Source organism: Chlamydotis macqueenii, chromosome 2 (genome assembly GCF_036417535.1).
Source record: "Chlamydotis macqueenii isolate bChlMac1 chromosome 2, bChlMac1.mat, whole genome shotgun sequence".
NCBI lineage: Eukaryota > Metazoa > Chordata > Aves > Otidiformes > Otididae > Chlamydotis > Chlamydotis macqueenii.
The window spans coordinates 30,261,102-30,280,225 of record NC_141557.1 but is presented as its reverse complement, the minus strand read 5'-3'; the positions used below and the strand labels follow the sequence as shown (position 1 = coordinate 30,280,225).

The window sequence follows — 19,124 nt, the reverse complement described above, 5'->3', positions numbered from 1 at the left end:
CTTCGAACTAAGGCAGATACAGAATTCAGGTCTAATATATTAGACTTGGTATAGCAATGCTATAAAAGACCTCTTTACCTGTACCGAGCTTCGACACAGAACTGGCTTAGATGGAAACAGAATTTTTAAAATTTTGAACTTCACAAGTGGATGATTTATGGAAGTAGTACTTGAAACATATTTGTTTCTCAGAGCAATGAACATGAAACAGAATTCCCAGAATAGATTTGCAATGGCAATTGTTCAATAAGAATATATTAACCTTTACTTACTGTGTGAAGGTATAATATAAACACTGAGTTGCTTTGCGGTAGTAATGGAAATAGGAAAACTCTCAGTCTTCTTAACATACAATTAATACTAACTTGTAGCCTCGTATCAGTCCTTTATTTCATTAAACTTCAAGTTCCGGGGCATTAGGAGAACAATTATCCCAGAAGTTAGATCTTGAACAGGAATTCAGACTTGATTTTTACTGCTCAGTCTGCAGCCTTTTTCCTTTGAGTTTTATTTTTTAATTCTATCTGTTTAGCAGTACATTTTTTTCAGTCGTCTTACAAGGTAGCTGAATGTGTAAATACCACAGTGGAAACAATCTCTGCATCAGACCGTGCTTTTGTAGTTAAGCAGTGGTTGGGAGGCTGTGACTCCTAGGCAGATGTCTACTTAGGAGCTGATTGCTAGGGACAACACACCTTTTGTTTTTCAGTGACTAATTTTAAACTTTCTGTAATATTAATATAATAATATCATGGAAATACTGTAATACGAGAAGTAGTCAAAGATTGTAGCCAAAATAGAATTATGGCAAGGTTCTGAGCAGAAACAGTAGAAAACTAGAACTGCTATGGCATTATTAGCACTTACAACACACAAACTTAAAAGCCCTCTACAAAGGAAATACAAATTGGAGAGGATTTATTTAAGCAATAATTATTTTTTTTTTTTAATCAGGAGTATTGAATAATGACCCTACAGGCAATTTCTTATTACGTAAACTGGAACACAGTTTTAACAAATATGTAACTACATCATGTGGAGTCCTCCCATCCAAATCTAGTCAGGCAACAGAGAATTTTGGGTGTGTTTGAAATAACAGTATACAATTACAGTGTTACAGTGCTTTGTAGAGTTTTTAATAGTTTTGATTGCCACTAAATGTTGAAAAACTTTGATAGCATTGTCAAGGCTTGTATCTCTGAGTCCTGGGAAGATCACATTGTAGTGAACACTTTTTCAGCTGCTCTTCACTATTACGCTAAGCATATCATCACGAAGAGAAAAAGGTTTAGGAATCACAGACAAAGGGCAGAACGGCTAATTACTAGTACATATCCTCAGAAAGTGCAGGAACCTTCATCATTTGTAGTTCAAGATCCAGAGCAATGTGTACTTGTGTTGCTAATTCTTTTAGTTTTACTGTCTAGGTAAGTATTTGACTTTAAAGCCTTTGCTCCCAAGGTAAACTATAATAGAGAATCATGATTGTAAGAGTGCAGATTTTATTTTTAAATAATATTTCTTTGCAATAGTAAGTACATCCTGAAATGGAAGAATGATGTGTCTTAATGGATCAGAAACCCACAAGACAAATAAAACCAAATTGAGTTGGATTTTTACATTTATAAATAATCTCTTGATTCAGCATTTATATTCCCTTATGCATAAGATAATTAATTATTTAATGTTAAGAAAATTATCTTAGGTAAAAGTCAGGTGTGTTGCCTCAAGTATCAAAAGAGCTAAAATTTCATCTCTGAATACAGTTTCAGTACATAGGATGTACAGAACTGTCACTGTATAAACCTGTAAATTTTTTTTTAGAGGAAGAGTAAAATGTGATACTTTGGAAGCAAGAAACATAATAAAGCAAAATGGGGGAGAAAAAAATACCATTAAGTCTTCCTGCTTCAAGAAAAGTACAGAATCATTTCAAGAATTGCCAGTGCTGCATGGAAGAATGGAAGAACCATAGGTAGCTCTGAAGTTATGTCTTGCAATGAAATAAGGGCTTTAAGGCAGCCTGCTCCTAAAGAAATGGGAGGAGAGGGGAAGACAAACAAACAGACCCCCAACTGCACAGGGCAAGCTATACAACCTGAGGACCTTCTCCCAAGCTCTTTAAAATAAAGGCAGGCAATCAAAAGAAGCCATGGTACCTTGGTAAAATACGTTACCAATTTTGACTCACCCTCATGGTGAACAGGTGAAAAGTGTTCTCTTAAACTACTTCACAGTTTCCCTTTGCACAGTTACTATATTTCATATGATAATTTTAGTGGTGACGTAAATTCAGATTCACAAGTTCTTAACATCTTTGTATACCTTAGTATTGCATAATCTGTTTGGCAATTTTAGATTTGAGATATGTAGAAATATGAAAAACTTGTGCATCACTTTTTAGTAAGTGTATGTTGAAGGAATAGACAGGGGAGCTAAAGTTTGCTGATAGAAAAAGAATCAAGCATAAGTATAACATGTTAGGTAGAAATAAAGTATTTTAGGCCTATTTGTAGATAGGAAAGGCTACATGGTAATGCTTTCTTAATTTTACTTTCAGCACTTTTTAATTTTTGTGGATTTCTATAAAATATTAATAGGTATCTACTTCCATGTTAGTTGGAATGTTTAAAAATATTTTTAATTTCTGACACAGAGTATGCAAAGTATTTAATTTTAGACATGTGAGCAATCCTATGCCATTTTTACTTCACTTCCTTGAGCTACTTGTTTTTATAATAACTGCAAAAATTATTTGATTTTTTTAGACTTGTGTTTGAGTACATAGGTATGTGAGAATATACTATATGTTGATATATCCTGTTCAGTAATTTTTGAAGCAGTAGTTAAAGTTTAGGTTAATGAGATAATGAGTTCAAAGTATACATATGAAAAAATATAAAGAATAATTCTAGGGAAAGTAGAAACAAGCAAACTGCTGTATTTTTGAACATGTAGATTTCAAAACCAGTATGAATATTCTCAAACTTGTAAAGCCATTTTCCTATTTCCACTTAAAATCAGAAATAATACATGCTAAATTTCAAACTAAACTGATTTGATTCTTCACTGTTTGAAAGTTAGTGCTTAGACCTGGAGTTTGGGGTGAAATATGTTCAATAGCATTACTTCTTTAATTTAATAGAGAATCATTTCATTGTCATTCTAACTGGAAAAGTTATAAGTTGGCAGCCTGTATCAGATATTGCGACTAGCTGTAAATAAGCAGGAAATGAGAAAAGGGAATGAAGGAGCCACAAAGTTGCTTGCTGGAAGTTTGTATTAGTTTTCAGGCTCAAGCAGGGTGATGGGATCTGAGGCTGGAGAGGTCTCCCGAGGAGTCTCCTCCTTCCCAGTCTCAGGGCAGGCTGTTTCTGAAGTATGGCATACTGACTACGTGCACAAATACTGCATTTTGAAGCTGTTAGAATCACTTGCAATATCATGGCTTTCTCACCTCATGAACTTAGGATGAGGTAATGCTGTCTCTGGGCCTTGAGGGTACTGTCAGGCCCAACTGTCCCTGCCCAGCCTTCTGGCCCAGGACCCCATACCAGCCAGCCCTCTCCTGGCAGCACCGCAGCAGGGCTGGTCTCCAGCTCCCCGGAGTCGGGCCCACCCATGGGCCAACAGCCTCGGGCTTGCCCCATCCTCAGGGAGATGCCCGGGCCTGGGGCTGCCTCCTGGGTTGCCCTGCTCACAGCTGTGGCGATGTGAGAGGCCCTGGCTGCCAGACCCTGCCCTGCTGCCCCAAGGGAGCCACGGTGTCCCAGCCTCAGCAAGCCCCCAGCCCTTGCAGCGCCCTGACACCCTGAACCTTGCTCTCAGAAATGCGCTATGAGGATCTTTCAAAGTGTTTCAGCCTTAGCTTTCTGAAACTCAGGAGATGAAGGAGTCCAAAAGAAGCTGAATAAGTTAGCTGTCGTCATTTTAAAATGTAAAAGATGATGAGTTCTTTTTCCTCTCAAAATATTTTTAAGTACACATAGGAATTACCTGTAGTTCCTCTCAAGTTCTGGAGTACATTTTTATCCTTTACTTATTTCTTCTTTTCAAAGCTTATCCCACTAGCAGACAAAAATTAAGCCTTCCCCTACTCCCCCCCAAATCCCTGTTGTTTGCTGTGTACTTTCACTTGAACATCTGCTGTAGGGAAGTGGGATTTAGTGGACATTTTTTATTAATGTGAATTAAAGATGTGCTGGCACATGCAGTCAGTATTGCTTTTTTCACAAAGAAGTCCTTGATTGTCTGCGTATTATTTAGAACATAGCAATGGGTGAAACGGGTCAATCTTCCACCTTGTGATGCCGGGCCTCAGCAGGGAGGATGAGTGGAAGATGCAGCTCCCATATCGCACCTCAGGAGGAAGTTGTCCTCTGCAGCAGAAGCTGCTATTCCCACCTCCTTTACCTGCCTCCTTTTCCGCCTTCTCCATTCCCCATTACAGAAGTCACTTGCTGTCAAATTTGTTCAGGCAGCATTATCCAATTCTGCCCGTGTTTCTAAGAAGCTTTTTCCTAATTGTTTATCACAGAATTCAATGGGAATGTGATTTTCTGGAGGGTGCAGTCACTCAAATTCTCCAGTTCAAGGAGTGTTACGCAAACCATTGGTAGCAACTAGTGAGGGGAGGTCTCCTTTAGATCAATGATCACCTTCCTCACCTGGCCACTCTTTTCAAGGCTGCAATAGGTTTTAAATTCTAATTACAAGACAACCAAAATTGAGTGTTTATCCCACTTAACATTTTAAATGTTTGTTTCTTTTGTGAAATTTCCATCAAAAGCCCACTTACAAGTCACAAACCAAAACTGAGGTGTGACCTGTATAAAAGGAGGTTTACCAGCAAGCCTGCAGCCATACGTATGGGAAGCATAGGACATGTAAGCTGCTGACTTCTGCTGGTTCGATGTCAGCTGTCAGGTATCTCTTACCAACACAGACGTGCTGCAAGACTGAGTCATACCAGGTAAACCATGTTTTTACTGGAACAACCTTTTTATTGAAAGGTGAGCAGTTTTTACTGTTTGGTGCTGCATATAAGTTTGTTGGCAGGCTTGGCCTTTTTAACATACTAGTATTTCTAGACCAGGAAAGCTTTCGGTTAAGCTTATTTCTGAATAAAATAAACTATGCAAAAAGAAAAAAAAAAGCTGTGTGTATGAATTTATATATATATATACACACATACCTTTTTTTTATGGTTGCATCTACTTTTATGGGTGTTGGGTTTTTCCCCATGCTTCTCCTTGGCTTATCTACAAAGCAGAGCTTTTGAGTTTGGGCGAGGCTTTGTTAGCGTGCAGAAAATTGTGTATTGAAGGTTGCACTTTTGTTTTTTTCCTCAATCATAATAAGATGTATAGAAAATCTATCTGGAGCTTTTATATATAAATTCTGAACTTGACCATGGTAAGACTTGGGATGCCTGTGATATTTTTTGTATTGTATAAAGTTTACAAAAGGGAAATAGAGGTAGACAGTGGTTATTACTCTACTTTTTATTGTAGATGTTAAAATTGGTTATGGTCAAATAAGTATGCGGGTTATTATGAATTTCTGAGATTGGAAAACATATCTGGATTTAGAAAGGAATTACTCATAATCCAGTAATTGTTTTCTAGTGCTTATTTCCCTGTAAATTGTAAAAGTTTTGTGTGTATAGCATCTGATTTAAGATCAGTTTTACATAATTTGTCTTATAAGTCTGTCTGGGTTTTTTTGGTGGTTTTTTTTTTTTTCTCCTTCAGAAAAAAAAATCCTTTTCAAGGGTTTTTCTGGGAGGATGGGAAGAAAATGTAGACCAAGTGTGTGATCTGGGCAAGCTTTCCTTCTGTTTTGTGTTTTCTGATTGTGGGAGAAATGGTACACCAAATTCCAGTCTCAACTGAGTGCTCAATCTTCCTCATCTAAAGATGAGTCATGTTAAAAAATGAATCATAATTTTTAATGTGGGCTAAATCTTAAACAGTTTTAATTTAGTATGTAAATTTATCTTCGCTTATAAAAAGGATCTTTGTTAGGACTGAAGGATACTTAAGGAAAAATCAGACACTTTGACACTTTTACTGTTGTACATGCAGTTTTCTTATTTCTAGTGTCATTATTTTAAATTTTTTGCCTTTATTCTGTAACAATACATTAGCTTGAGTTTCATCTATGTATCTATTGTTTTGTAGTATTTATCTTAAAATAGAATTTCTGCAGCACTGTGTGGAATCCAGCTAGTTTTCTTCCATGTACTAGAAATATCTTTTCAGTTAGCAGTCTTCCACACTATGCTTTGCAGATAAGATGGGATTTAAGCCCTGCAGTGACACGCTATGGGCTATACCTACACATATTTAGAAACTGCCTCTCTTGAGAAGAGCTTGGAATACAGAGACTTAGACGAAGGAGGAATTTGTCCTTGGTTTAAAAAACAGATAAGAGTAATCCAATGGAGTTTAAGACCGTATTTGTATTATAACATGAGTGGTGCTTATGAATTTACTGAGACTGCTCACGAAGCGGTAAGTTCCTAAGTTATGCAGAACATCTGTAATTGTAGGTAGCAGTGAGAACACAGGTCCTGGTTTGATGTCTGTGCTTACACCACCATTTTCCAGGGAGTATGTAGATGATTTGGTTCAGACTAAAAAACTGTAATGGAACCCGTAGCATTGTTGTTATTTCCTGGTTAGGAAACTTAGGAAAACTTCCTGCTTACTTCTGTGTATATTTTCTGGAAATTTTTGTCTATTTTTGTCGAAAAGCATGTACTTGACTTCTTTTTTTTAAAGTAGAATTTAGAACATTTTATTTGAGTTTCTCATTCTTATTGGCATAGAGCTTTCCAAGATAATGCCTCCTGTATTTCCTTGCTTCTTTTGTTTTGGAATGTGATCCCCAAATAAGAGTGAAACTCAAAAATTATTCTATTCTTCATATCCCTTTAGGTCAACTTAGTAAAGATGCAACATGTTCATCATAGTAGTTTGCCTACTAGAGAATGAGGAAGTAGAATTAGTTTTTCTGAGTAATGTCAGCACTGTTGAAGAGTACACATGGAGAAAATTGTCAGTTGGTTTTTGACTTAAAATATTGATATGTCATTTTGAGCACTTTAAGAGATCTCTATTCATGTTTGGATGCTGTCACATGAACTGAAAAAAAAGTGATTGAATGACTGTGAACAAAAGATTGTGAAAAATGGTTCTGCCTTGGCTGTGAAATGTATGTCAAGGTGCTCATAAAAAATACACCTTCTGTCCAGAATGTGGAAATCTTTTGAAGAGTTTTGCTGGGTCAACCAAAGCAGAATTTATGTCCACAGACCCTTTTTTCTTGACAGTTATTTCAAGCATGGAATTAGCTATGCTTTTTGGATGTGACTGCTTTAAGCTCACGCTCAAAAAAGGTGAATAATTGTGTTGTTGCTGGAAGAACATTTCCTGTCTTAATGATACTTGATTAAGAAGAATATGAATAAAATTAAAAGAAAAAATATTTTTAATAAGAAACAACAAAGGTTTTTGGTTTTAATTCCAGTTGAACAGGCATAATACTAATTTAAAGATGAATAGACTTCATCTGGCAAAATAGGGAATGAAAGAAGCATGGTTATTGCTGGTAGAAAACCTCAAGACACTAAGACATTGTTTTAAAACTGCTAGAAAGCGGGCTATTTCTATTTTATTTATTTAATTAATTATTATTTTATTTGGATAATAAAAGGTGCATGAGGAGACTTTGCCATCTTTCTATTCCATGTGTGTTTAACGTGTTTCCTCCAAAGTTCAGAAAAACCCTTTTTTAAGATGAAGTATAGCCACCTCTGTCATACATCTGCTCATCTCACACTGCTGCTTTCATAATTATTGACTTCATTTTCATAAGATGCAATGATTTTTATTTACAACTGTGTATATGACTACTGAAAAACATATTGAAACAATAGAGACCAAGTAAAAAGTAAATTTTTGTCACTTTTCAATTTATGTACTTGTCCTAATCAGTAAATGTCTAACCCTTCAGCTTCTAATTAGAGTTCTTAATACAATTTATTTCTTAGCATATTGATTTATTCTTTTTTATAGTTTTTTTTGTCTTTTTACACATAAAGTTACAATTTTTGCTATATTTCACATAACACAGTGGTAAGACTATAGATGACTTTATCAAGTAAATATTTGCTGTGGCTATCCATGAGACCAGCTAAACTCCATTGTTTACAGTTGACACTACAATTGAAATGCATCCAATTAGTGAAAATAAACTGTTGTATTGAGGCCACACATAGTCTTGGGTGTTTTCATTTAAGGAAGTTTCATAAAATGACAAACATTTGAAAAAGCTATTCTTATTATTGTCTGAACTTTGTATGAGGGTGGGGGAGAAACAACTCCTCCAGCACCTCTTAAAACTGAATTTTACTGATGTGTCCTGTTTATAGCTGTTATGAACTGTTACAAAACTATTTCTCAAATCCTTTGCTGCTACGTTTTCTACCTCCAGGTCACATAATTTATTAAATGTATTTTTTTAGAGTCACGTTTAAGATGCTGACTTTCTGTAAGAACTATTGCAATGCTATATTTTGTTGATATAACTTTAAAAATCAGTCAGACTAGATCCTAATGTTTGCAATTTTAAGTGTCTAACTAATTGCTCATGTGATAGTCCTGTTCTTGCTGCACTCTTTGCTTCTGTCCTTTCCTTCCAGGCTTTGTTGTAGAAATCAATGTGCAGCCATTAAGTTTACCTGTTTTCTTCTGTAATGCATCTGCTACTCGTTACTAGTTCATGGATTACTTCAGTGTTATGGCCATTATGCACTCAACTACTGCAGTTTAAAGAAAAAAAAACTGAGTTACAATTATTTTTGTTGTATTGCTGAGATATTTAAGGTGGAGAAGATGGTTGTGTATGTGATGTATTCTATGTGAATATGAGTTTAAGGATTTTATGTAGTGGCTACTTTTTGAAATAACTGTGTTGTTATTCTGCACGTAGACAATTAAAAACAGCTTGGAAAGGTTAGACCTATGTGCTTCTGAACTGCAGGGATTTTGCACAATTCTATCAGATGAAAGTTGTCCTAAAGTTACTGTAGCTGACAGTGGTTAGAATATCTTAGAGGTCTGCAAAAATTGAAGTTTCGATAGCAGCATTAGCATTTGTTTTCTGTGACATGACTGCAAAGAAATACTTTTTTTTTTTTTTCCCTTCAAGTTTCCCCTTTATCTTCATATCGTCTAGCTCTTCTGACAGTTCCTCTACTCACTGGCAGCTGTGCCAGAGGAGATTTAGTACTGGTGTTGGGAATGGCCGTGTTCTGTAGATGACTCAGTTTTCAAGGACAATAAAAGTGACTTTGAAATGATCCTTGCAAACAACTCCTTCAGAAATATGTTACTTAACAATAGTTAAGGATTGGGTCAAAGAGTGTTTGCTTCTGAGCATTTTCCTCAGCTTTTGCTGATTTTTACAGTATTTGGTGAAAGGGTGTAGCATGTTCTCATTTTCTTTGTGCACACAGCCTCATACAGCTAGAGAAAATTACTGATGTGCATTGAAAAAAGCTATTAGCAGCTTGGTTGTTGTTTCTTTAATTACAGTTCATAATATGTAAATAAGTTTTCTGTATTTTCATTTTCTCTCTCTTTATTCTTTCATCCAGATTCCACCAAGAAAATTAAGGATGTCTTAGAAGAATTCCATGGCAGTGGTGTGTTAGCAAAATATAATCCTGAAGGGGTAATTCTTCTTCTTTCTTCAATGTTCAGAAATGGTGGGGAGAAATATTTACGAATATAGCAAATCTAAGCATTTGAAATAGAAGATTATTTATAAATCATCTGTTTAGGGTATTTGAAACTGTTTGGAAAACAACTATGAATATTTTGAAGAACTAAAAGTTTATACACATCACATTAGAACAGACCAGTTTAATAATTTACATAATACCACTTTTTTTTTTTTTTCTAACATTTAAACAAACAGACACACGCACACAAAAAAAACCCTTATGGTAAGGTTAACATGCTTTCCAATTCTTTTTAAAAATTGGAAATGTTAGGCATAATTAAAAAAGTTAGAAAAGTAAAATCTCTTCAGTTAAGATTTCTTTTTAAATTCTGTTTCTCTTGTGTTGTTTCTGGTAGTGGGATCCCCATTATTAAAGGATAATTATTTTCTAATGTTATGAAACAAAGAATTCAGCTGAAAAAAAAGTGTATGTATGTGTGCATTGTCACTACAGATTCACTACTAGACAAAATATTCTGGTTTAGCTGTTAGAAAAAGCCAGATTGTTTTCTTCCATTATCCTCAGTTACAATTTCTGTCTGCTTAGCACATCCTAATAGTGTGATCCAAAATGTAGCTAAATAAAAACCTGTTTTAGGAATATTTCTGATAGTAATGTTTCTAACTGTGCTTGCATTATGTAGAATTCAGGATAGAAAAATATGCTAACCATTATGAAAAATTACTTGGTCTTACATTTCAGGATGTAAAATACAAGAATTATTGTCAAGTAAGGTAGTTATAATGCATTAAGTATTGAAAAATTATTTGACACTTTGAACTTTGCAAAGCATAATGTTGGTCATTTTAGTCAGCTTCTGAGGAAAATATTTCATAATTTAGTAAAATAATGTAAGTTGATCTTGTAAGTTATCATCTTAAATCTCCATTATTTTGGTTAAATAGAATCATAGATTATGAAAGGATGGGAATGCTGTGATCATCTAATTTATTCTCCAGTGTAACATAGGCTCTAGGACCTCCCTTTGTTGATTTGTGTTAGAGTTGTGACATGTTTTTGGTTTTGTTTTAGAAAAATGTGAATTGTTGATTTACAGACTCAATGCTTGCTATTTTTTTTTTTACTTTTAACTGATGCAGTTTTCTTTGTTCTCTTAATGTCTGTGATTAAAATGGTCTTAATTTATTATTCACATAGTTTCTGTTATCATACATTTTCAGTTTTGTGAAGTGTAATCTTTTAAAATACAAAATAATTGTGCATTTAATGAATACTTAAATAACATGTTGCCATGTAGGTAACACATCAAATTATCAATGTTTGTTTATAAAAACTCAGTATTTAAAGTTGTGAGATTAGTCTCTTTTAACCCATTCCTCCAATATGGGGGTATGTGGGGTCGTGGCAAGAAGTGATCACTATGGGCACCTTGGACAACTGCTCTGGCTGAAGCTGGCTGAAATGGCAGAATTTGTGCAAAGCTGGAATTAATAAACATGGTTGGTACTGAGCAGAGTCTATGACTCTGTATGGAGTTTCCCAGAATTCTTCGTTTCACAGTGATTTGTTTGCAAAATCCTACCAATATACTGAAACACCCAGGGATTATAGAGCAGAAGAGCACCCAGGCCAGTAAGCAGGATGGGAGGATGGAAGGGAAGGAAGGAATGCAAGTCAGACACCCTGTGGTGGCTTCACTGTCTTCAGCAGGGATTAAGTTATGCAATACTGCTGAGCCAGTGTTGGACCCAGGCTAACCCTGACAGCTTTTGTGCTTTGCTGCTCAGTACTTAGACTTCAGAGAGTGCAACATAAAGAAAACGGAGCTAGCAGCAAAGCTACTTTGGATCTACTAGTATTTATTAGCTCAAGTTTCATGCTGTAAACTGTGAACTGGAGGCAAAGTGACTGAAGTTTCCCCTGCAGCTGAGTTAAGTTGAATATTCCAAATCAGACAGAACTGCCTTTGCACAGGTGTGTCTGTATTTTTTTTTTTTTGCATGCATTCAGTCTTCTATGTGGATAAACTCTTTATGGAATTATTTGCAAGTCGATTGTGTCTGGTTGGATGAGGACTCCCTGAGTTGGATGTACTATTTAAGTTGAGTAAATAATAATTATCTGTAAATGAGAGGACAAAAGTTGACTGATCCAGCCGAAATAAGTTATAATGCAGCTTTTTCTTCCATATATTGTAGACAGTGCTTCAGTTTTGTTGTGTTTTGTAGAGGATACCATCATGTTTCCATTTTAGCTCTTTATTTCCTAGATCATTATCTCATAAGCACTCAAGTATTTTTCAAGTCTTGTCAATGTTCTACCAAAAGGTGGTGCCAGTTTTTTAACAATAAACATGGAACATAGAGCTATGGAAGGTTTGGCAGTGTGGTATATTTATGTACTTAAGACAAACCCTGAAGAACTTCCTGTTTCAAGCTTCTCCCTGCTTAAAGGGTTTAGGAATTTATTCCACTCCATTGCTTCTATATTGCAGATTTTTATCACAAGCTGATCTAGTGGGATGCAAATAGCAAAAGAAAAGCTATTGGTATTCGAAGCTTTTTACCTGAAGTAATCCGGTTTGTTTTGCCATTATCTTATATCTTGTCAAGTGAGTTGGTTTTGGGCTTAGGGGAAATGATGTATCTGATTATAAGAAGGTCATCCAGTATAGGGAGTTTTCTATGGAGCTTTAACTCTCTGCTTTCGATGTAAGGGAGATGACTAAAACTTCTAGAAGTGCTACTGAACCTCTGCCCTTCCGCCTTCTTCTCTAAGTCAATGACAAATAACTAAGTACAGATTTTGTACTTGATGTCAAACATGTAGGTAGGTTAAGATCAGTCTCCTGGAAAGCTGTATTTTATAAATATTCTTTCCATAATTTGAAATTTATTTAAATTAATTAGTTTTAGCCATTTCACTTTGAGAGGAGCACTGAATAGGCTAGCAAGAATTAGGAAAGCAGATGAAGCTAAAATGGTATCTAAATGGGCAGTAAGTATACATCATTGTGTGCTTGTAGTCTTAATGTCATCATTCTTTTTAAGGGATCTCTTGGAGTGCATCATAATTTCTTGTTTACTTGCTTACCTACTTATCATCTAGAGCTTTTAGGGTTAACTAGTGCATCAAGAGTGAGAGTGGAAGGTGTGTGGAGGAGTCTCAGCCAGACAAGTAGTCAGGGTGCAGCTTGGGTCTACATGTGGAGCAGGGCAGTGCTTCAGAGTTCCACAGTTCCGATGTGGATAAAAAGAATAAATGTGCCTACGCAGAAAGACCAGGAAAACAAGGTTCCAGGAAAGTTATGACAATGAGTGCATGACAGAAAGCGCATTCCACTTCAGCCCAGAGAGCTGAAGCCCTAAGTCTGGCAGAATTTTTACAGTCAGGTTGCAATCATCTGCCTACTCTGAAAGATTTTTGTGGTTTTGTAGGTACTACAGACACTCCTAAGAAGCTTTCTCCGGGTCCTTCTGATTTGCAGAGGTTTTAGGGTTTTTCTAACTTAACTCTGTGGATGTATCAGAGATATGTCTGGTAACTCTAGTTTAGTAAGTCTGGCACAGTCAATGTAATTTATGCAGAGAATACAACTGTATTTATAATTTTAAGGTAGTACCTCTTACTGGGAAGTAGTGATAGTGGTTTGTGATTAAGGCAGAAAATTAATTATTTTATTCCTTTATTAAAAGGAGTAAAAACTATTAGAAGCTAAAGCAGCATATAATGATGACTTCTGCAACAGTGCTTGGTAGTGTTTATAGAATCACAGAATCATTTAGGTTGGAAAGGACCCTCAAGATCATTGAGTCTAACTGTAAACCTAACACTTCCAAGTTCACCACTAAACCATGTCCCTAAGTGCCACATCTACATGTCTTTGAAATACCTCCAGGGACGGTGGTGACTCCACCATTTCCCTGGGCAGCCTGTTCCAATGCTTGACAACCCTTTCAGTGAATAAATTTTTGCTAATACCCAATCTAAACCTCCCCTGGCACAACTTGAGGCCATTTTCTTTTGTCCTATCACTTGTTACTTGGGAGAAGAGACCAACATCCAGCTCACTACAACCTCCTTTCAGGTAGTTGTAGAGAGCGATAAGGTCTCCCCTCAGCCTCCTTTTCCCCCAGGCTTAACAACCCCAGTTCCCTCAGCCACTCCTCATAAGACTTGTGCTCCAAACCCTTCACCAAATTCATTGCTCTTCTTTGGACATGCTCCTGCACCTGAGTGTCTTTCTTGTACTGAGGGGCCCAAAACAGAACACTATTCAAGGCGCAGCCTCAGCAATGCCAAGTACAGGGGGAAAATCCCTTCCCTAGTCCTGCTGGCCGCACTATTTCTGGTACAAGCCAGGATGCTGTTGGCCGCCTTGGCCACCTGGGCACACTGCCAGCTCATATTCAACCAACTGTCAACCAACACCCCCGGGTCCTTTTCCTCCAGGTAGCTTTCCAGCCACTCTTCCCTAAGCCTGTAGCATTGTATGGACTTGTTGTGATCCAAACGCAGGACTTGACGCTTAGCTGGGTGGAATCACATACAATTGGCATTGACCCACTGATTCAGCCTGTCCATATCCATCTGTAGAGCCTTTCTAGCCTCAAGCAGATCAACACTGCTGCCCAACTTGGTGTCATCTGCAAACTTTCTGAGGGGGCGCTTGATCCACTTGTCCAGATAATTGATAAAGATAATAAGCCAACTGCCAACTACAGTTAACTCCATTCACTGTAACTCTCTGGGCTTGGCCATCAAGCCGCTTTTTTTTACCCATTGAAGAGTACACCCATCCAAGCCATGAACAGCCAGTTTCTCCAGGAGAATGCAGTGTCACGGGCTTCAGTGAAATCTAGGTAAACAACATCCACAGCCTTTCCCTCATCCACTAGGTGGGTCATCTTGTCATAGAAGAGATCAGGCTAGTCAAGCAGGACTTGCCTTTCATAAACCCATGCTGACTGGGCCTGATCACCTAGTTGTCCTGTATGTTCCATGTGATGACACTCAAGATGATCTGCTCCATAATATTCCCCGGCACTTAGGTGAGGCTGACAGGTGTGTAGTTGCGACACTCCTTCCAAGATGAGTGTCACGTTTGCTAACCTCCAGTCAACTGGGACCTGCACAGTTACCCAGGGTTGCTGGTAAATGGTGGAAAGTGGCTTGGTGAGCACTTCTGCCAGCTCCCTCAGTACTCTTGGGTGAATCCCATCTGTCCCCATAGACCTGTGTGTGTCTAAGTGGTGTAGGAGGTTGCTAACTATTTCCCCTTGGATTATGGGGGCTTCATTCTGCTCCCTGTCTCTGTCTTCCGGCTCTGCAGGCTGAGTACCCCAAGAACAACTGGTCTTACTATTAAAGAAGGCAATTAAGTACCTCAGCCTTTTCCTCATCCTTTGTTACTATGTTGCTATGCATCCAATAAAGGATGGAGATTCTCCTTAGCTCTCCTTTTGTTGTTAATGTATTTATAGAGTTTATCATTGTCAAATGTATTTCTAGAATTTATCATTGTCCTCACTTCTAATTAAGTTATTTTGTTAACTACTGTTCTTGGCAACAAGTAATTTTTTGTGGGTTTTTTTTTTTAAGTATACAGGGATAAAAGACAAACATTGTATTTACTTTTTTTTTTCCTTGGTTATCTGTCATTGCATGGTTAAAAACAAATTGCTTGTGCTCTCTAATGAAAGCTAGAATGCTGACTTAGAACCATTTTCTTGACCTATGTGCTAATGCAAGAAAATGGGATATTCTATCTAACGTCTTAAGCCTGTTCATCTACATCACTAAGCTTCCAACAAAAATAGTTCTATTATAAACACGGAGCCTGAGTGTTACGACACTGCACTAATGTATGTGTATTCTTTCTTTCCTTGCATGCGTTACAGAAACAAGATATACTTAATCAAGTAAGTAATCTTAATTTGATTTTATTTTCCCCTTCTGTTATGCAAAGGAGCAGTATATTTTATTTTGTAGGCTTCCATTGAGATGTCACTTACTAATAAATACTGCATGTGGCTGTTCTATCAGATAGTAGACAAATATTTAAGGCTGAGAGTAAAGTGCACTCTTTTTCTGCTGGCAGACTTTTTCACTAGGTGAATTTCATTTTTGTCATTCACAATACATAATTTTACTAACATTAATTGAGAGGAATATTAAACATAAGAGCAAGTAATTAACTTGTTCCATACTTGTCACAGAAATTTCTGCGTACTAGTGAGATCTCATAATGGTTTGTATTATTCTGAAATGACAATAACACATCTCAAAAAAAAAATATTAAGTACTCTTTCTATAACCGTAGAATACCATTTATATGTAGCAGGCTTAAAATTGCAGATTTTATAGTTTCAATAAGGCTTATAGCGTGCTTTAAGCAAGTATGGCAGTTGCAGGAGAAATGGTTAAAGAGCTGATCATCAGCCCAAGACTCTACTCCTAAGAAGCTTCAGTAGCCTAAAACCAGGTATAAAAATACAGTGGGGGAAAAAAAAAAAAAAAGGTAGGGAAGAGGGATTAATCAAATGAACTAGTTTTTAAAATGACCTAGTTATTCTTCCTTTGTAGCACAGAGCTGTTAAAAAGCCCCTGCTCTGCTGTTCTGGGAAGAGGCAGCTCAAGCATGAGAACAATGAAAATCAAGAGACTGGAAGGACTGGTTTTGTAGAAACCCCTCACTTTCTGGGGTCAAAGGCCAGTTCAGCTTTTGGAGGTGTGTTACTGAGAGCAGTGCTCATTCACAAAAGGTCTCAGTTTTCTTTAGATGACCAACATTACTTTTTTAAGTAAGCTAACAGAGTGACTGCAATGGATCCTGAAAAAGAAGGTATTTGGGTTTAAGCGGTGTGTCTAGGAGCAGTCTTGAGACTAATCTCATTAGTATTTTTGTTAATAACTTTGTCAAAAGAAGTAGATGACTACTAATAGAATCACACACTAAACCAAATTTAGGAATTGTTGCTAAGATGGAAAGAATCTGAATATTATACTGGAAAAGCTCAATGAAGTTATGGACTACAGTAAATGGAAATGGAATTAAATGCAGTAGTGCAGAGAACAGTGTGGTGTACCCTGGGACTAGTGACATTGTTAGATAAATTGCTGTGTATGGTAGCTGATCACAAGATGATTGCAAAGCATCATTGTGGCTTGGTCATGAAGAAGAGAAATATATTACTGGGACATTGTAATAGTATTCCTGTGGCCATGGTGGTTTGAGAACAAGACAAGACTTGTAAGAAAAGATAGTGTCTTAGGCCCATTTACATAGGTGGAAAGATAGTTAAAATTTCAAGCATACAGAGGTAAGGACTGAAAGAAGGATTTTTGTATTACTTCCTTCAGCTACATTCTTTGGTCTGACAGAGGATACTAATTTACTTGCCTTATTATAATATATAAAGTGAAGTATTTCTAGTACAGATAGGAAGGTTTAATTTTCTATAAAAAGATACTGCAAAAACCACATCTTTCTGCTTTTGACCAAATTAGGGGACAAAGTGAACTCAAATGGAAACTAATTTACATAAGGGTTAGTAGGATGTGGAGAAATACAGCGTATCTGTTATGTAGAAGAAGCCTTTCCCTGACATGTAAGAAACTGAGGACTAAGAAAGGATGTCATTTTTTTAGCTACAAGGAGAAAAATTTAGCAACTTGTGAGTATCACCAGCAGAAAACGCTACCATTCAGACACTGGGCACACAGTGTTTTTCTGGCTCTCTGGGCAGATTTTCTAGGGAAACAGCTTCCTGGATACCTAGAGAGTTGGGAAACCTGCCAGGAGGAGATGCTGACAGTCTGGCTGTGAGCCTGCTTTCTGTGGAAAGTGTTGAGGGCAACGAGGAGTAAAATCTTTCAGATAGTCAGTTTCTGCTGCCAAACTGCTCAGTTTTGAACATATTTTTTTTTTTTATGATCTTCAGTGGTCCCTCTGTCTCCTTTCCTCAGTCTGTGCTAATGTCTCTCCCTCCTTGATATCTTCCTTCCCTTTTGATACTTTCTCTATCTTAAGATCCCATTTTAATCCTTTTTTCTCTACTTTTTTTTTTTTGCATTGCACAATACCTTTATGTTTAAGCTTTATGAGCCTCATACTGCTTTCATTTACATGTTACCTGTTTAATTCCCATAGTTTATTAAATGGCTAACTTGAGGACTATTTTCCAGTTCTGATGTGCACTAGATACTGTTTCAAAGTATTTTAAAAGAAAAAATATTTTTTGGTTTGTTAGAGTGCCACTATCAGTATTTGGATAAAGTTAATAGAGAATTTTAATCTCTTTTGATATTCAGGCCAGAGGGAACATTCTGTTTCAAAGAATATGCTGCTTTATGTGTAGCTTTAGCTACACATTTTAAAAGAAAAAAAAACAAAAAAAAAAAACAAAAAAAAAAAGGAGAGGGTCATACTGGTGTCTGGTTTATTTTTAACATATTTTATTTAAAGAGTGACAGATTACTCTGACAGTATTTCAGCTTCTATAACAGCATGAAAATGGTGTAAATATGGTACCAATTATGGTACTAAGTTATAAAGTATGAAAAATGCTATTCTAATCATATCATTCTATCATATTAATTTGAAATATCAGCTAGGTTGTTATTTTCTTAAAGTGAGTTAAACACAGAAATAAATTCCTTCAGAAATGATGCATTTAATTTCTTAATTTTTATATTGCCATTAATGTATATTTAAAATTGGTGCATTTCAGCTCAGTTATATGTGCAATGGTGCAATATTTATGCAAAATTAGGAGTTGCAACCATTTATTCTGCTAGTCATCGATGATGGATTTCATAATGTTTAACTACCAAGATGCATTTAACATCAATGGAAAAGTATCTTTCTCCGTTTTTCAATGATTGTAATCTTAATTGTATTTCCCCATGCCTTCATTTGATCCCTACATGTCTGAATTAATGCTGCAGAAGAAATAGCAGGGGAGAGATGTTTGGCTGATGGGTATTTGGACTCTGCAAAACAAAACCAAAGACAGACATTTTCTTAAGAGAACAGTATTTAATGTTCAAATTCTGTTTAATTTGTAACAGTGAGAATTCTGAAGCCATCGAATGAGTGCTGTGTTGGCGCTATAGTGTTTTTCGGTTTTATTTGTAATAGTTGGGTGATAAAGGACTATGTGGTGTTTGTAAGCAGTTCTACAGATGTTTATGCTACCTGGTCAGACACAGGGCAGATCTATTTTATTTACTTACAAAGGATATTATTTAGAAATTGCAGGCAATGAAGAGGCTGTAGAACAGCCTAATTTTCATTAGTTTCTCATTTATATCTCTAAACACATTTAACTTACTGTAGATTTACTCAAGCTGAATTAGGAAACACAAA

General features: G+C 36.4%; 1 protein-coding gene across 5 annotated transcripts in view; it reads left to right on the top strand.

Annotated features, from left to right (window-relative positions):
- The window catches only part of DGKB (diacylglycerol kinase beta), a 359,718-nt gene that overhangs the window by 59,905 nt on the left and 280,689 nt on the right, over positions 1 to 19,124 (top strand). For 3 of the 5 annotated variants that reach the window (XM_086741529.1, XM_086741531.1, XM_086741528.1), the window contains exons 3-4: positions 9,665 to 9,741; positions 15,655 to 15,675. In XM_086741529.1, coding sequence (XP_086597655.1) covers positions 9,665 to 9,741; positions 15,655 to 15,675 — 98 coding nt within the window. The remainder of the gene's footprint in view (positions 1 to 9,664; positions 9,742 to 15,654; positions 15,676 to 19,124) is intronic. The other 2 variants (XM_086741533.1, XM_086741530.1) reach the window with 1 other exon arrangement.